Genomic DNA, 17160 nt, shown 5'->3' with positions numbered 1-17160 from the left:
GTTTCTGGGGAGAAAGTAGAAGACGTTTGTTATTGTGTATACATGCACTTATATTGTACTGATTAAATAAACTGAATATATGATTATGTCCTATACACTTTTCAAATTTGTTAGACTTTCATGGAAGAAAGTAAAGAACATTTTATTATGTACAATAGATAATCAAATGTCTTGTATTGTGTATATGATTATGGCGTATACACTTTTTATACTTCTTACACCTTCTAGGAAGAAACTGGGGACATTTTGTTATGTATTGTACATAATTAAATGTACAATACATATGATTATGTCTTATACACTTTTCAAATTTATTACACTTTCTGGAGAGAGAGTATAGACATTTTGGTATGTGAAGTACATAATCAAATGTCATGTTTTGTACATATGATTACGCCCTATACACTTTTCAAATTTCTTACACTTTCTGGGTAGAAAGTATAGGAGAATTTGTTACAGTACATAATCTAATGTCCTGCGTTGTACATATGATTATGTCCTACACTCTTCTTTAATTTCTTACAGATTTTAACAAGATTAACAATAAATTTATTAATATCATCAACATCTTCATACACACAAAAAGAGAAAAAATAATTTCATATTTAAGCTTGTAAATCCAAAATATATTAGATCAATCTTGTACAGAAAACTCTAGATCTAACAATGAAGATCTAAAAATAATTTCATCTTCAAGTTTTCAATCTTCAATCACCTAAAGCTGAATTTATAGTACAGATCTGTTACAAAACCTTCAGATTTCTTCAAAAAAAAATCCAAAGTTGTTCAAGAAAAAAATTCAGTTATGTTCAAGAAATACTTCATGTAATTTTGATATTGAGTCCTTCAGATCAACTTTAAAAACTCCATTAATCTTTACTTCATTGGTTTGTAGATAAGATTTTAGAGAGAGAGGAAATAAAGTTCTGCAAATTTAAGAGAGAGAGAGAGAGAGATAAGATTTGTATAAACTATCATAATACATTATGTCACTTATGTCTCTTTATCATGCACTAATGTCCTAAGATTTTTTATGGTTCAATTGTTTTTAGATGATCTTATTTCATCACTTTATAATGTGTTATGAATATTCCGTAATTCATAATAATGTGATTAGACTGGTTCATTACTTTGATAATGAGTTTAGGACCATTCATCCTACATTTTGAAGATAAAATAAATTAATATTAATCAACACAATGTAATATGAACATTCGAAAAAAAAAATGTCTGATATTAAACAAGAATAACATATGAGAATCATAGTTCAAACATAATTTTCTTAAGAACATTGGTTCATAATAAGTTATGAACTAATTTGTTATGACGGTTCATAATATGTCATGAAAACAAGGGTAAAATCGGATGTATTACAAAATGACCTCCTGCTCAAAATTTCAATGTGGATGCTAGCCTTATTTTGGAATCCGAAATGGATTTAGGATCAATCTGTCGTATTTTTATTTTGTTCTAATTTTTTTTTTTTTTTTTTTTGTTGAGAATATTTTGTTCTAATTGCATCGTATGAATTTTTGACTTATTAGTACAATAGTTTTCATTAAACCTTAAATCTTATAACAATCTTTTATATATAAAACTAAAATTTGTTGTAAGTTTAATAAAACAATAACTTCGGTATGAATGAATTTGTAATGAAGCAATTGAACTTTTGAATGAGGTATTATCTCCTAATTTGCGGTAAAATGAAAAATTGCAAGTCTTAAAGAGATTGGTATTTGACACCCAACTTGCTAAGCATTTTATAGGTTACATTTGTGGATGTTTTTAATTACAGAACTAGAATTGGGATGGAAACTGATAGGAGATGTTTTTATACGATTTTGTTTTAAACTTTGAGATATTCAAACCAAACCTGACCTAGTGACACTTTTAATTTTTTTTTTGTTGAAAAAGTGACACTTTTAATTGTGACTTTGGTTATCTCATTTCTTAAGAAAAACAACACAAATTTCAAATTGCAACGAAAATTTTATCCAGGGGGCTTTAGACATAATCCAAAGACAATATAAACATAAACTAGTCAATAGAAATGGTTGATTCTATTTTTGACCCTTAATTTGTGTTAAACTAAAAATATTAACCTTCACATTTATCCAACTGGAAAATTGCACCCAAACTGACTATTATTTCAACTAATTTATTTTGTCAGTTCCTCTTTCCTCTTTTACTTTTTTCTATTTAAACTTTTTCCTCTCCATTCTTCCTTTTTTCTCCTCCTTACATTTTCTCCGTCTGGAAAATAGACTCGTTCACAAGAAGGCTATGGCCAAACCCTTGTTGACCAGCCTCTCCTTTCCTTTCTTCCTTATTATATTACTCCTTCGTTGATAGTCTCTTTCTCGCAATCTCAAAATATGTTGATCGAGAGTTTATCCCTTATTGACAGTTTATTCAGACACTCTCGTTAAGGGTTGCATTTAAAACCCTTCATTGATGGTTTCGGTTAAACGTCCCCGTCATAGGTTACTTTCGAGTTCCTTGTTGAGGTTTTAAGGGTGGTAAACGCTCGTCAAGGGTTTTAGAATTCTATCAGAAAAAAAGACAGTGGTGCTACTAAACAAAGATGGTGGTGGATTGGAATTGTAGTTTGTGTTGGTGACTGAGACGGTGGATGAAAGAGAATTATGGTGGTGAATGTGGATAAAGATGGTAATGAAGGAAGGAGAATGTCAGTCGGCCTTTCCGTCGTTAGTTTTCTCCGGTCAAAAAGTTGTCTTTCCTATCCAATTTACCGTCAATGTTAAAAAATAATATATGTGTTGATAAATACAGGAAAGTTAAAACTGAACTCAACAAAACCCTAACAATTATGTCAGTTAGGAGGCCAAACTTTCAAATTGGACAATTAATGAGGACAAATATTCATATTGGTCACAAATGAGAGACCAAAATGGAATTAACCAAATACAAATAAAAGGGATCTTAACTCTTAACGGCGTTAGGACACCGTCAAATACCGTCATAAATGACGGTGTCAAAACGTTTTAGGGTCTCTGGGTTCGTAACAGAACCAAGGAGCGAGATCTTGACGGCAAGAGAGAGAAAGAAATATTAGCCGTCAGATTGTAATTTACAGAGAGAAGAACTCGATAATTGGAGAAGTATGAAACGGTTTTAGCTTATAACGGAGAAAGAAAAGAATAGAGAGAGAGAGAGAGAGAATGAAGAGATTAGGAAGTGAGGGTATAAAAACAGGTTTCGAAAGGGAGAGAGAACATTTCGTTCAATAAGAACAAGCTTTAAGTTTTTCTCTTCTCTCTCTCTCTCTCTAATCTTTCTCTCTCTCTCTCTCTACCTCTTTCGTGTTCATCTTCTTGGTATTTCTTCTGTGGTTTGATAATCTTGAGAGTGAAATTAATCACAATGAGAAGAAGATCTCTCTTTTGTTCATCTTCTCTGTAATTCTTCTAATCTCAATTTCTGTAACTGCAAATATTGGCACAATGAGAAGAGTTGTTTGTTCATGTTGTTGAAATGACAAAGTACCTCTGGATTTGAAAAAGATCAGGAGTTGATTTTAACAAAATATAATCTTAATTTGGATTTCTAGAGCTGAAGTAAGTTTGATTTTGAGAAAAAGATTTCGTCTTTGAATCTCAGATTTTTCAATTTAGTTCCTTCGGTTTCGATTACCGGTTAAGAATTTTCAGAGTTTGAGGTGAAGAATCGGAGTTCAGAGGTTTGTATTTGTCAATCAGTTATGGTTTTTAGCTTCTAATTGATCAATCTCTGGATTAACACTTTCTATTATTTTCAGATACATTATCAGCAAATTGATTAGAAATTTAGGCGATTTTTTTGTTTTTGCACAAAAAGGAGAGATTTTTCACCTAAAACAAGGCCGAATTTTGTTTTTTTAAAGATCGGAAATCAGAAGCGAGCGTTTCAAGTTTGAAGATTTCAGTTCTTCGGATTTCTCTTTAGGTTTTTTTTTTTACTCTTGACCTGGATCCATAGAGTCGGAAATCTCATTCTTATTCCACTTCTTATCTTCGTTTTTTCTTCTTTGATTTTCTGTTTTTAACTGTCAATCTAGGTTTGAAATCGTTTCTTCTTCTGTAATTGAAAATTTTGAGTAGATGCTTGCATTTTTAGGGGGGAAATTTTGATGTTCACTACTTCTGTTTTCAGTTTTTGCCAGAAAAAAAAAAAGTTGAGCCAAATAAAAAGTCTATCTTTTTCCTCAGAAAACAGAAGAATCTGAATTATTCATATCAATTAGAGTTTAACTCTGATTGTTAGTCATTTCTTAATGAAATTAATCGATCAATTTTTTTTTCTAAAAATTGAACTTCTGGGAATTATTTGTCTGACTCTTTTTCCCCCTTTTGTTTGCAGTTTGGGCGTTTTGAAGATCCACTTATATATAGATCCAATCAATCAACTATAAAGCTTTCAGGTAATTGAACGATTCTCAGAACCTTCTTTCTCTCTCTCTATCTCTCTGTTTGATTTTTATATCTTCTAAATTTACTTCCTAGTCTAATCAAATTTTGATTTTATGAAGTTTCTTTGATTTTGCACGGTTTTTTCTCTGTAAATGTGTCAAATTTCACTTCATTAGTTGATTTTCCCCTCCATTTTGTCAAGAACTAATTTCTAGGTTTTCTTTCAGTTTGTAATTTAGCAAAAATCAATCCCTGTTTTTATCTGTTTCTCTTCAAATGAATCACCAAAACAAGTTCTCTATTCTTCTTGATCTCAAACCTTTACTTATGATTTTAGATTTTCTTTCTTCATTCTATGGGATCTCACACTCTTTCTCTCTCTATTATTGTTTTCCTACAATTGATTCAGAGAAGCAATTGATTTTAAGTTTCTCTAATAATTGATGAGTTTTTCATTTTGGGTTCAACCCTTCACTGGAAAGATAGATAGAGAGAGAGTCTGGTTTGAATTTTAGGTTTTCTTTTGTGTGTTTCAATTAGATCATGACTTCCCCATTATAGATGTCCTGGATTATTCTCTTTTTCTTTTCTAGAGTGGTGATTGATTCCTATCTTCTTCTTTTTTTTTAATTTAAATTTGGGGATGTTGACTATGGTTAGATAAATAACTAACTATGGTTAATTGATTGTTGTTTGGTTTGGTGTAGTGACTAGTGCGTTATATAGAAAAGCAATAAAAGATGGAAATAAGAGAAGTGGTGAAGAATACAAATCGAAATAGTGGTGGGGTTGGGTTATATAGATCGCAGCAAAATCACCACCAACAACAACAAAACCACCACCAAGATCCATCCACCACCACCACCACTACCTCCACCGCTTCGCCGGACTTTGTTTTACAGTGGGGTAATCGTAAGAGACTTAGATGTATGAAAACACAAGTTAAAGCGACCGATTCTTCCACCGAAAGAACAACAATTCGTGTTGACAGACGGGTAGCTAGAGTCGAAAAAGACTCAATTAAGAACAATTTCCGTCGACCTTTTTCCCCTCCTCAGCCTTCAACCACCTCTCATCGCATCCTCAGGTAACTCTTCTCCTTCTTTCTCTATAATCTAATCAATTATTATATCTGTTTGATTATGTCTCTCATTATAACTTTTTGAATTATTTGGGTAGATTTAGTATCTTAGATTGAAAATTACAAATTACCAGCCTCCAATTATTCATATCAAATTGAATTAGTACATTTTTAGAATTTGTTGGGAGGCTTAGATTTTTCTATTGAATTTTCTTTTTTTTACTACAAACTTATTTTGGCAGGTATATAAAAGTGATTTGGAAGTTATTTTATTTTTGAATTATAATAGATTTAAAATCAGTCTAATTATGTCATTTATATAAATCACATAATAACTCAAATAAAAAGTTAAATATTTTGAAATCAGTCTAAATCATACATCTAATCTAATGAATCCAGAACGTGGGATTTAGAGGTGACACTTTGGTGGTTTCTTTGGTATTTTGAGTTTCTATAGACTAGAAATATTCTTTTCTTTGACACAAATTTTGCTCAATTATTGCTTGATCTAACGGTTGAGATCAACTTGTACCTATTGTTAATTTGTGTTAAAGTGCGATCTGTGACACTGTCTCTGACTCTCCCCATTTAGGTTATTTAGCTTGTCCCCCAAGTCAGCTTGGTAAAAGTAGTTGGGTCGAGTATCTTTTCCTACAGAATATAAACCCTCCAAAGTCATTAGAAATTTGGGTCAACTTCGAATTATTGGAGTGGTTAGGATTAATATTATAAATCGTTTGCTCAGAAAATTGTGATGAAATTAATTAATACTGTAGTTATAATCACGTGATTGTTGTAGTGTATCACGTGACATCAATGAAATTGGGGAATTCTAGTTGGACTGCGTTGGGGTTAGTAGAAGAGAGAGAGAGAGGGTTTTGTTCTTTGAGATCCAGATGCCCCACGATAGCAAGTCGTACCCTATTTAGGTTTAAAAACGTGGAAGGTGGGGTCCACATAAATGTATAACCACTTGTTCACCTACTTTTCTACACGTAACACATGATTTAGAAAAGGTATAATTCCAATCCAACGGCCTAAAAAGGGTTTTACTTTTGATGGTAATCCAAGATCGCACGTGTGAGTCACATGACTAGCACTTTGTGGAGGTTGTGTGTTGTAATTAATCAATGTTCACGCCTACGAAAAAGGACCATTCTTAACAAAGAAAAGAAAACGAAAAAGAAGAAGACGATCACTAAGAGATTAAGAAAGTCACACTTTTCAACGTTAATCATCTTCAAAGAGAAATCAAACTCCGATTTCCTCTCAGAATCAGATCATGTTCGTATTTTGTTTCTCTTTCTAGGTTATTTTTTTTTAATTGTGAAGGGTATTTATGTAATTCTAATAAAAAGTGATTGTGAATTGTGGAAATTGTCCCAATTGTTATGATGATTTCAACTGATTTTGTGGTGTTATTATGTCAGGAATTCTGAAGTGATGAAAGGGCAGCAGATCATGAACGGTGTTGTTGCTGGTAATGTCTCTTTCTCGCCTGAAAGAAGAGTAGGAGGAGGAGAAGAAAAGACACAAGATAAGAAGACCACCCACAATCAAAACCACAACCACAACCACCAGAACAACAACAACCAACAAAACGTAGTGGCTGGGGCGTCAGGATCATCAGAAACGGCTGAGGAAAACAAAAAAACAGGTGGGTCATCATCAGGAGGAAGTGAGGCAATTCTTCCTCCTCCTGTATGGCCACCCAAATTTGTAATAGCTCTTACAAATAAAGAGAAAGAAGAAGATTTCATGGCGATTAAAGGTTCTAAACTTCCTCAAAGACCTAAGAAACGTGCCAAGTTCATTCAACGTACCCTCAACGTAAGAAATCACCCCCCTTTCTCTCTCTCAAATTTATCATTTCATTGATTCTGTTTTGAAATTTTTAATCCCCTAATTCATCAGGAAAAAAAACCAAGTTTATTTAGATCAAGAAATTAGTAAAATACTACCACAAAAAAAAATTATTTGAAAAAGTAAAAGCTGTTTGATCTTTGATGGCGTTTACCTGCTTTCTCGGTTTCTTTTCCCCGTGAAAATAGCTTTTTTTTTTCCTTTTCTGTCAAATTAAAAATAAGAATATAATACAATAACCCCACCATTTAACGTGGTGGTTCAATTCATATGGCCCACGTACTCAGAATACTAAATGTGGTGAGTTTTAGTGGGTCCAAATCGAACGGTAGCTAATGATGGACCAGCATTACTAATTATGTTTATATTTTCTTTTCTTGTTCTTGTTTGTAGCTGGTGAGTCCTGGTGCTTGGCTTTGTGATCTAACCCTAGAACGATATGAAGTCAGAGAGAAAAAGATCTCCAAGAAGGTAAAACTATATATACCTTTTTTCATTTGTCATTTTTGGGCTCTTTTTTGTTTCGAATTTGATGTGAAGGATGGTTATCTAATGTGGTTTTTTGTGTTGGTTTAAAAACAGAGACCAAGAGGGTTGAAAGCAATGGGAAATATGGAAAGTGACTCAGAGTAGTAAAAGAGAAGAGGAAACCGGCTCTAGCTGTTGGATTTTGAGAAAACAGGGAGGGAAAAAGAAAGAGAAGAGAGTAAAAGAGTATCAAATACGATATGTTGAATTGAAAATGTGGTGTTTTGTTTGTACTTAATATTTTTTCAGATTAAAAAAATTAGGCCGAAAGCAACCTGTGGAAACAAATCTATCAATGAATATCATTGGCTATAAAATACTGTGAACAGATTTTTTTTTCTTGAAATATCTTCCAACTACCGTAACATTAGGTGCTTGAACTAACTACATGAAGACATGAAATGCACTTGAACATCCCTCAACCTCGTAGGCTATCGGCTCACATTAGTGGCTCCTATTAGCATATTGTAGCCAAATTTTTAATACCCCAAGTTAACTCAGCATGCTGTTTTATCCAAGCCACAGTTTCTGTATTCTGTTTGCAGTTGTGATGTTGGGAGTTCAATAGTGGTGAGGAAAGCATGAGAGCCTCACACCTAATTGGGAAACCAACTTTGACAAGGTGGGTAGTGCACACCTTCCCCTATAGGTACCCAGACTCAGGTTATAAGTCCCGGTCAAAGGCACACCCAAGTACCCAGTCAGAGGTCGATTTAATCCTAAGGACAGCCCAAAAAGAAATTCGAGGGATAATCCTTAAGTTGTCAAAAATGTTCAAGTTGTTGACGTCCTAGGTCCGTTTAATCTCAAGGACAGCTCAAAAATGTAGTTTATAAGCCCAGTTCCCAACCCCAACTTAGACGACCCCTAACTAGACAAGAGTGATAAATCACGCGAGAACATGTCTACAAAGGACTAATTGTTTAATCTTCCACCTATCAAGCGAGCCAACCGCGACCTGCCAATGGCATGAAGGTACATTGATTCTGGTTAAAGTGATCCTTTACCATTGCAGCAATACTCAAGTATTATGCCCACGACTTTTTGTCGATTGCTATTATCTTTATACAAGTAGGATTTCATTAAAGATGCATCTTATAGAGTTTCCACAGATCGGACAAAATATCTTAATACAAGTAGGATTTCATTAATGATGTATCTTATAGAGTTTCCACATCGGATAAAATTTGGGGTCACGCTCTTCAACGTGATCGCAATGATATGTTACTTGAATCTGCATTTTTACCATACTGGTAGTTTTAATTTCTTAGTTAAAACCTGTTGCTTATATATGGAATTTTATTGAGCAAGGAAGCATTCAGGATGAGATCTTACATCTCAAATAGTAAACCCTGTAAATATTTGCGACCGACCAATATTAACTAAAAACCAACATTAAAATGCAATTGAACGATAAACCGACACCAGGAAAATGGAGAAGCTGCTGAATTCAAAGTTTTTCATCACTCAACAACAGAAGTACTAAATTTACCATTATCAAAACATCAATCCATAAACAAAGTTGTGAAAAAAGAAATCGATAATAATAGAGTCTACTACATATTAGCACACCTGAAGTTTTCCGCTGTTTCAAGCTTACTTCTCTGAGGAGTTAGGTCCTCTCTTCTTTCCAAAGCCGACCACTGAGAAAACAGACAAATAACGAACGAATTTCAGAATAACAGATAATCATAAAGGAACAATGAAGGGGAAATGCCAACAACCCTTGGTTGGAATGGTAAGAGGTATAATCTTCCACCTTAGAGGTCAAGGGTTCAAGGCACACGCTGAACAATTCAAAAAGAATGAAAGGGGAAATATAACATAGTTCTGGAAAACAAAAATGTGATTTACAATTTGTAAACATTTTAAATCAATATAGATACATTTATTAAGTGTCTTGAGCTAGGTATTAGTACGCGTACAACCAGAATAATGATGGTACTTCTGTATGTATCTTCGCTAGGGTAGAGAGTCACAATTGTTACCTGTATCCTGTATGGCTGTATCAATTGACCTAAGAGGAGGTAAAGTACCCTAAGATGGGAAACTAGACGAGAAATGAGACCTTGATGTTTAAAGATATTATAAGCGTAGACCACATCAGGATTAGTTGGGGAATGGTAGATATATTTAAGGGACCGCGAGACCTAAAAACCTGTCTAAGTAGAAGAACACTTTGTTGCATATGAAGAATGTCTTACTACTTGCCATTTCATGCTTCGATTTCTTCTGTTAATTTGAATATGGCTAAGCTAATAATGTTAAGTTATGACAATATCTCTTGCTCGTTTTCCTTTTTTTCGGAATTGAGTTTGTCTGCATGACCTTAGGGATTGAGTTGTATCACCCATGATCTATATAGTTCATATCATGAATTAGCAATATATTGCCCCATTGCCTTTATATTACAAATAAGAAAAAGTATCCATATATGTCTTTATATTACTACATGTTACCAGCAAAACGTGCACAAAATAGTCCCTTATCCTTGAACCTCGGTTATATGCTACTAGGCCAATGATCAAGTAATGAAATGAAGCTCCACAAATCAGTAAAAACATGTTAAACTACCACAACCCTTATGAAGGTTAGCTAGAACTAGTAGTAGTACACCTAGGGCTATCTAACCAAAAGTTAAAAATGTAATGAGTTTGAAAAGAGAGAGAGATACCGGCAGTGACGAAACGTCGGTTGTATTGCATCCTCTTGTGAGCTCTACCTCTGGGTTTCTTCTTCTTGTCTTGTTTAGCTACCTTTGGTGTTTGTCCTCTCACCTTACCAGCTCGAGCCAACGATCCGTGAACCTTACCTTCAATTCACAAAATCAATTCAAAACCAGTATTCCTTATCAGATAAGAAAACTAGAGAGAGAGAGAGAGAGAGAAAACAGTACCCATGGTGAATTGTTAGTGAAAACCTGCAGCTGTTTCTTTCTTCTGGCGATGAATCGGGAGAATCCTCAAGAGTTGGAATTTGAGACTAGGGTTTTGGTTGGGCGGGTGTGTTTATAGATTACTTTATATTTGCCACACTATGGCCCCTGGCCCTGGGTAGCCAGGTAGGGATGGGAAACGGATCAGGCGAGCTTAGGGGTGGGAATTGGGCGGGTATGGACGTCCATGGACACTTGAAGCATCGGGCTGGGCGGGTCGGGCACAAAATTTCAATGGCTATTAGGGTAAGCGGGTTAATCGGGCGGGCAATTTTAAAATTTGCCTTGTCCATTACCCGCCCAAGCCCATTAAGAAGCTCGGGTAATTCGGGTATGGGCGGGCGGGTAGCGGGTAATCTCATGACTTGAAAAAATTCACTTTTTCCTCTCCTTTTATAAAATCTCCAAACACCTTTCCTGATTCTAAAGAGACAATGTGAGATTAAAACTAGACATTATTTGTATTGTTTCTTTTAGGAATTTAATCTCACATTGAAAACTAATGAAGAATTCTCGTGAGATATAATAAAACTTATCCCACTTTTTGTTCCCTCAAAGCCAAAGACTACTTCAGTATTCAACTAAGAATTCTCTTCGGCCACTGCAAATGCATTGGGTTCGTGTGATTGCCCTTAAACATATTGTTTACCATCTCAACTAAGCCTAGCAACATGGACGGTTGGGCTTCATCAACCCATAAAGTTGATGTAATTTGGTTGGTTATCAATGGGTGAGCTTAAGTGGGTGCGGGCATGGGCGGGTGCGCGGGTAGAGGTTTTAACCCATGCCCGCCCACGAAAATTTGGCGGGCTGGGCGGGTTGTGCCCGAGACGGGCGCGGTCGTCCATGGTCCTCGTTGGGCTCGGGTGCCCGTGGGCGGGTTCGGGCTTATGGGCAAAATTCCCACCCCTAGGCGAGCTTAATCTAGTGGGCCGGGTTGGGTAAGCAACGAGTAACTTTAAAAGCGCCCATCCTAATTGTTACTTGCGCCTCTGTCAAGGTAAATATTAGAGGAGTCAGGAGTGTGATGAAAAGAGGCGCTAATAACACTTCGGATAAGTGCCTTTAAGATCACCAGCTAGCAAATCCAATTGCATGTAAGGTTATCAGCGTGGGATCAGATAGTGTAAAACCCAAAATTAGTTGTTCACTACCCACCCATGACCATTGTATCTATCGGAGTGATCGAGCTAACTCAACATTAGGTCAAGCCATTGATAATAGGAACTTCTAAGGCCCCCTGTTTCGGTTGAAAGCACCTTTGAGCTCCCTCTATCCAAGTCGAACAAAATTGTCTTCAAAATTCTATAAACACTTTTTTTCTCTTTTTTTTTTTTGTTAAGGTGTTCGGATCAAATTAATAAACCAAAGTGTTATTACAGTACATAGATATAAGAAAGAAAGGAATTTCTATGCCAAGATTCAGATTTATTCTTCTTCCTTGCACGCTTCGCAAGCTTGTCAGCTGGCATATTAAGTTTCCGGTTGATGTAATTAAATTTCACTCTATTAAACTGATTTTTGCTTTCGTGAATTTTCTTGAGATGAACTCGAGATTGCCAATGAACTTCATGCTTGGGATTCTGGATGTGGCTAATAAGATTAATGTTATCACTCTCAATGATGATGTCTTTGTAATCATGTTCAGCTGCCCAGAGAAGTCCATTAAGGATAGCAACTGCTTCCCCTTCCTCACTATTTCTGCATCTGGATAGAGACGTTTGAGCTGCAATGAATTTTGCTCCCGCATCATGCATAATTAAGCTAACACCTGTCATTTCATTCACATTGATAAAAGATGATCTACATTAATTTTCATCCATGAGTTTTCTGGAGGGTTCCATTTAGTTTGTACGGGTTTGCTATTCTTAATATTAGGTAGCATATTCTTGGGGAATTTATTGATCATCTTAATGATTTGGGAGAGGTCGGTTATTTCATATTGAAAACAATGATCACATCTAGTTTTCCATATTATCCACAAAATTGTGGATAGGAGGTTCTGATAAGCTGCATCTTTAAATTGAGGGGTGTGTTCCCATGAAAAAATCCAATCTTTAATATTCACAATATTCTCCGATATAATGTTAAAATGGAACCATATGTTCTTAGCCAAAGGGCAATGTAAGAGAGCATGATCTATAGTTTCGATCGCATTACAATTAGGACATATAAAGTTGTTATTGATAAACTTGCCAATTCTCTCCCTAACTGGGAGAGCATTAGTACATATTTTCCATATGAATATTTGGACTCTAGGTACATTAGGGAGATTCCAGATGAATTTCCAATTGGGATTAAAATTTATGGGGGAATTCATGCTCGTACATAAGTAGTTATACATTGATTTCACTGTGAATTTTCCCGATTTTGTTAATTTCCATATCCTCTGATCTTCTCCTTCCGTACAGATCGGAATAGCTTTTATAAGGTTAAGTGTGTGTTGGTCAAAGATATTAGTAAGAGTTGTGTCATCCCATCTATTATTATTAATAAGTTGTGCCACTTTCGTAATATGTGTGTTATTAGCAATATTGAACGGGATAATATTATCAGGAATCCAATTGTCCGACCAAATGTTGATGTGATTACCATTGTGGACTTCCCAAGTTGTTAACTCATCAATTTGATATGTATGTTTATTAATGGTCTTCCAAAGCCAGGAATGATGGGCTTTGGTGGGACCTGGAGACTCCGTTCTCGGGAAATATTTGGCTTTCAGAAATCGAACCCACATAGCTTTAGGTTCAGTTTTAAGCCTCCAGACTAATTTACTGAGCATAGCTGTGTTATCTAGCTCAGTGCGATGAATACCTAGTCCTCCCAAGACTTTGGGTAGACAAATGGACGACCACGATTTCGTACATATGCCTCTAGACTTACCCCACCAAAACGACTTTTGAATCGTCGTAATGCTTTTGCTGATGCCTTTCGGTAAGGCAAAGCATTGCATTTGGTATCGGGGTACAGCGACAGCTATTGTTGAAATAACAATAGTGCGCCCAGCTTAAGAAAGGAATGAAAAATTCCATTTCTCTAGTTTATTCTTGATCTGCTGGAGGAGCTCCTGGAAAGCTACCCGCTTGTTGGCTCCTATGAAAAGGTGTGCCCCCAAGTATTTATCCGAAGGAGACGCATATTTGACTTTCAAAGAGCGCATAATCATTCGCTTAAACTTCGGGTGGGTGTTTTTAGAGTAGAAAATGTTAGACTTCTTATAGTTAATCATTTGACCGGAAGACTCGCAAAAAGTTTTCAGAATGCTCTTGAGTATGTGAATGTTATCTAAGGAGTTCTGACCAAAGATGATGCAATCATCAGCAAACAGAAGGTGGGAGATGGACAAGTCCGTATTATTGGTAGGGAATCCTTGAAAAGTTCCTATATCCTGATTAGCCACTAGTGTTCTACTCAGACCCTCCATCGCTAAGATAAAAAGGAAAGGGGACAAGGGGTCGCCTTGCCGAATACCTCTAGTCGGGTAAAAGGTGCGTCCGGGGTGACCGTTAATAAGTACAACCATTGAGGAGGTTGAGATGCAAGTAGTAATCATTTTAATCCACTGTTCGGAGTATCCTAGTTTCCTCATAATATCATATAAGAAATTCCATTCTATTCGATCAAAAGCTTTGGACATATCTAGCTTCAAGCCAAAGTATCCTGCCTTTCCTTTCAACTTTTTCATGGAATGTATAATTTCCTGACCTATGATAATATTATCTGATATTTGCCTACCCGGTAGGTAAGCTGCTTGAACCGGAGTTACAATATCAATAAGGGTTTCTTTGAACCTATCCGCTAAAATTCTTGTGATGATCTTATAAGTAGTGTTCAGGAGACTAATTGGCCTGAAGTCCGCCGGTGTCTGAGGTGTAGTTGTTTTTGGGATCAGACAAATATGGGTGTGATTGGCTTCAACCGGGAGAGCGGCGGAGAGAAAAAAATTCTGAATCAGCTGATGAATGTCAGTGCTGACGGTGTCCCAATTGGTTTGAAAGAAGAAAGGTGGGTAACCGTCAGGACCTGGAGCCGCTTCTTTTTTAAGACCCTTGATCGCGTTATTAATCTCATATTCATCTGGAATGGCTGTAAGCCTATTATTCTGAAGACTAGATATACTCGGGTGGAAAAGGTCAAGAATGTTAGGGGCAGTTTCAGTGTGTTCTGACGTATTAATCTCTAAGAGATGATCTGTAAAAATGTCTTGTATATGTTCAGTATTTTCCTGCCAGTCACCATTTCTATCTTTAATGGCTTTAATTCTATTCTGTCGGTTACGCTGGATAGCCTGGGAATGAAAGAATTTAGTGTTTTTATCGCCTACCGTAATGAAGTTATTTCTAGATTTTTCTTTCCAGATGTTTTCTTGATGGAGAAACAGTTGTTCAAGTTGTTCATTTAACCTATTAAGCTCCTCTTTATTGCTACAGTTACTAATTCTTTCTGTGAGGTCCTTAATATTGCGATCTATGTTACCAAACACTGTTTTATTCCAAATAGTTAAGTGCTTACTTAGCTTTTTTAGCTTCACCTGAATATCCTGATTGACATTCCATTTCGCCGCAATGAAATCATGACATTCAAGGTGATCCATCCAAGTGCGAATGAATTTAAAAGGTTTCGTCTTACTATACTGGTTCCTATTGTCTGCCAAAAGGATAGGGAGGTGGTCCGAACCCACTGCCTCCAGATGAATAATGCTGGCTAAGGAATAGGTCTGGAGCCAATTAAAATTGGAGAGAGCTCTGTCCAGCCTCTCTTGAATCAATTTGTCGCCAAATTGTTTGTTACTCCACGTGTATGGGTTTCCTTTAAAACCCATGTCTATAAGTTCGAGTTGACTAATAATGGAAAGAATTCTATTTAGATGAGAGTTTGTGGCTGTAGAGCCACCTTTTTTCTCATCTTTGTCTAAGACACTGTTAAAGTCTCCTATGACCGTCCAAGGCATATTTTGATCAACATGAAGATTGCTCAGAGTTTTCCAAGGTTTCAATTTATTATTATGGTAAGGACAACCGTAGAATCCCGTGACAAAGGTGTTAAAGTTATTGTTAGTATTGTTGATCTTGGCATGTATCATGTTCGGGTCCGAGTATAGAATGGTAGTATTTAAATTGTGCTTCCAGAACAATGCTAGGCCTCCCGCTTTTCTACTAGGCTCTACAAAATGACCGCTATAACATTTTTGAAGCTTTAAGTGTTTATTTATAATGTGTGATCTATTCTTAGTTTCCGCTAGAAAGATAATATCAGGGTTGAATTTCTTGATGAGGTTCAAGAGGTGCTTTTTGGTAAGAAGTTGGGCCAGGCCCCTAACATTCCAGCAAAGAATGGTGGGGCATTGATTAGGTGGGTTCTGCATGAGGCCCAATGACAACCTAGCTAAATAACTAACGGCCACCCCTCTTAATCCTCCTCTGCCTCTGACCAGCAGCAAGAGGAGAAGGGGATCTGTAACAGACCCTCGAGGACAGAATGTCTGGAATTAATAAAGGGCAATAATGCTAAGCAAGCAATCTCAACTAGACCTATTAGGTCAATCAAACACTCAACACCTAATAAGAATAAGAATACTACACTACCAAACTATTAGCAGACTAAGTAATATAAACTATAAAGTAAATTAATCTAAACAGGCAGTTAAAGAATTTAAAACAACAAAATTAAGCTACTTCACTTAACCCTGATTGTTTAAGGATGAATCCAAGTATTACAAGAAGAAGAACTGAAGCTAACTACCTCATAAACAGTTAATAATAGAACTGAAAATTAACAACCCAAGAGCATCTATCTTATATTAGATGCTAAACCAGAATTCAAAAACTTAATACTAACTTAACTTAACAACCAACAAAATCAACATAAAACAACTTGATGAAAACTTCAACTGAGTAAACTAGTCTTTCTCCCCCTCTTCTCTGGTCTCATTAGCCGAACCAGGAGATGCCATGAGTGTATCAGCAAAGAGATGTCGGCGTCTTTCCTCTGGACTGTCAATGGACTCCATGGGAGGAGAGAACCAGCTAGGAGGAATGGAAGAGGAGTGAAGAGAGGATGAAGAAGACTGACCAGAATACCACCCCACTTGATTCTCTCTCAAGTATACATCATTCATCTTCTCAAACTCAAAAGCTTGCCTAAGATTGGACTTCCTCCTGACATCCTCTTCGATTTTTACCTCCATTATCATGTCTAAGTCTTTCCTCTTACCCCTCCCTTGAAAGATATCATGAGGAGGGATGGGAGTGTTCATCATTTCATTAGCTACATTAGACGTGACCACTGAGAGGGCCCAAGATTCATTGGAGAGGGGAACAGAAGGTTGATTCTTACTAAAATTA

General features: G+C 36.0%; 2 protein-coding genes across 2 annotated transcripts; one reads left to right on the top strand and one right to left on the bottom strand.

Moving 5' to 3' along the window:
• Window positions 1-3016: 3016 nt before the first annotated feature.
• LOC147556727 (uncharacterized) lies at window positions 3017-8198 on the top strand. Its single transcript, XM_086657648.1, has 6 exons — window positions 3017-3700; window positions 4360-4420; window positions 5117-5496; window positions 6921-7320; window positions 7747-7824; window positions 7936-8198. The coding sequence occupies exons 3-6, from the start codon at window positions 5150-5152 to the stop codon at window positions 7984-7986; spliced, it is 876 nt and encodes a 291-aa protein (XP_086513774.1). The 5' UTR covers window positions 3017-3700; window positions 4360-4420; window positions 5117-5149; the 3' UTR covers window positions 7987-8198.
• A 1116-nt stretch (window positions 8199-9314) lies between these two features.
• LOC147556726 (small ribosomal subunit protein eS30z/eS30y/eS30x) lies at window positions 9315-10903 on the bottom strand. The gene is made up of 3 exons (XM_086657649.1): window positions 10778-10903; window positions 10556-10693; window positions 9315-9524 (listed from the first exon to the last, which is right to left on the bottom strand). Exons 1-3 carry the CDS (start codon window positions 10779-10781, stop codon window positions 9478-9480), a joined length of 189 nt encoding a protein of 62 aa, XP_086513775.1. The 5' UTR covers window positions 10782-10903; the 3' UTR covers window positions 9315-9477.
• Between the last annotated feature and the right edge of the window lie 6257 nt (window positions 10904-17160).

This window comes from Eschscholzia californica, unplaced genomic scaffold (genome assembly GCF_041429995.1).
Source record: "Eschscholzia californica isolate CP2 unplaced genomic scaffold, dmEscCali1.0.p SCAF_2, whole genome shotgun sequence".
Taxonomy (NCBI): domain Eukaryota; kingdom Viridiplantae; phylum Streptophyta; class Magnoliopsida; order Ranunculales; family Papaveraceae; genus Eschscholzia; species Eschscholzia californica.
Note: the sequence above shows the minus strand (reverse complement) of the source record. Positions and strands in the feature narration are given on the sequence as shown.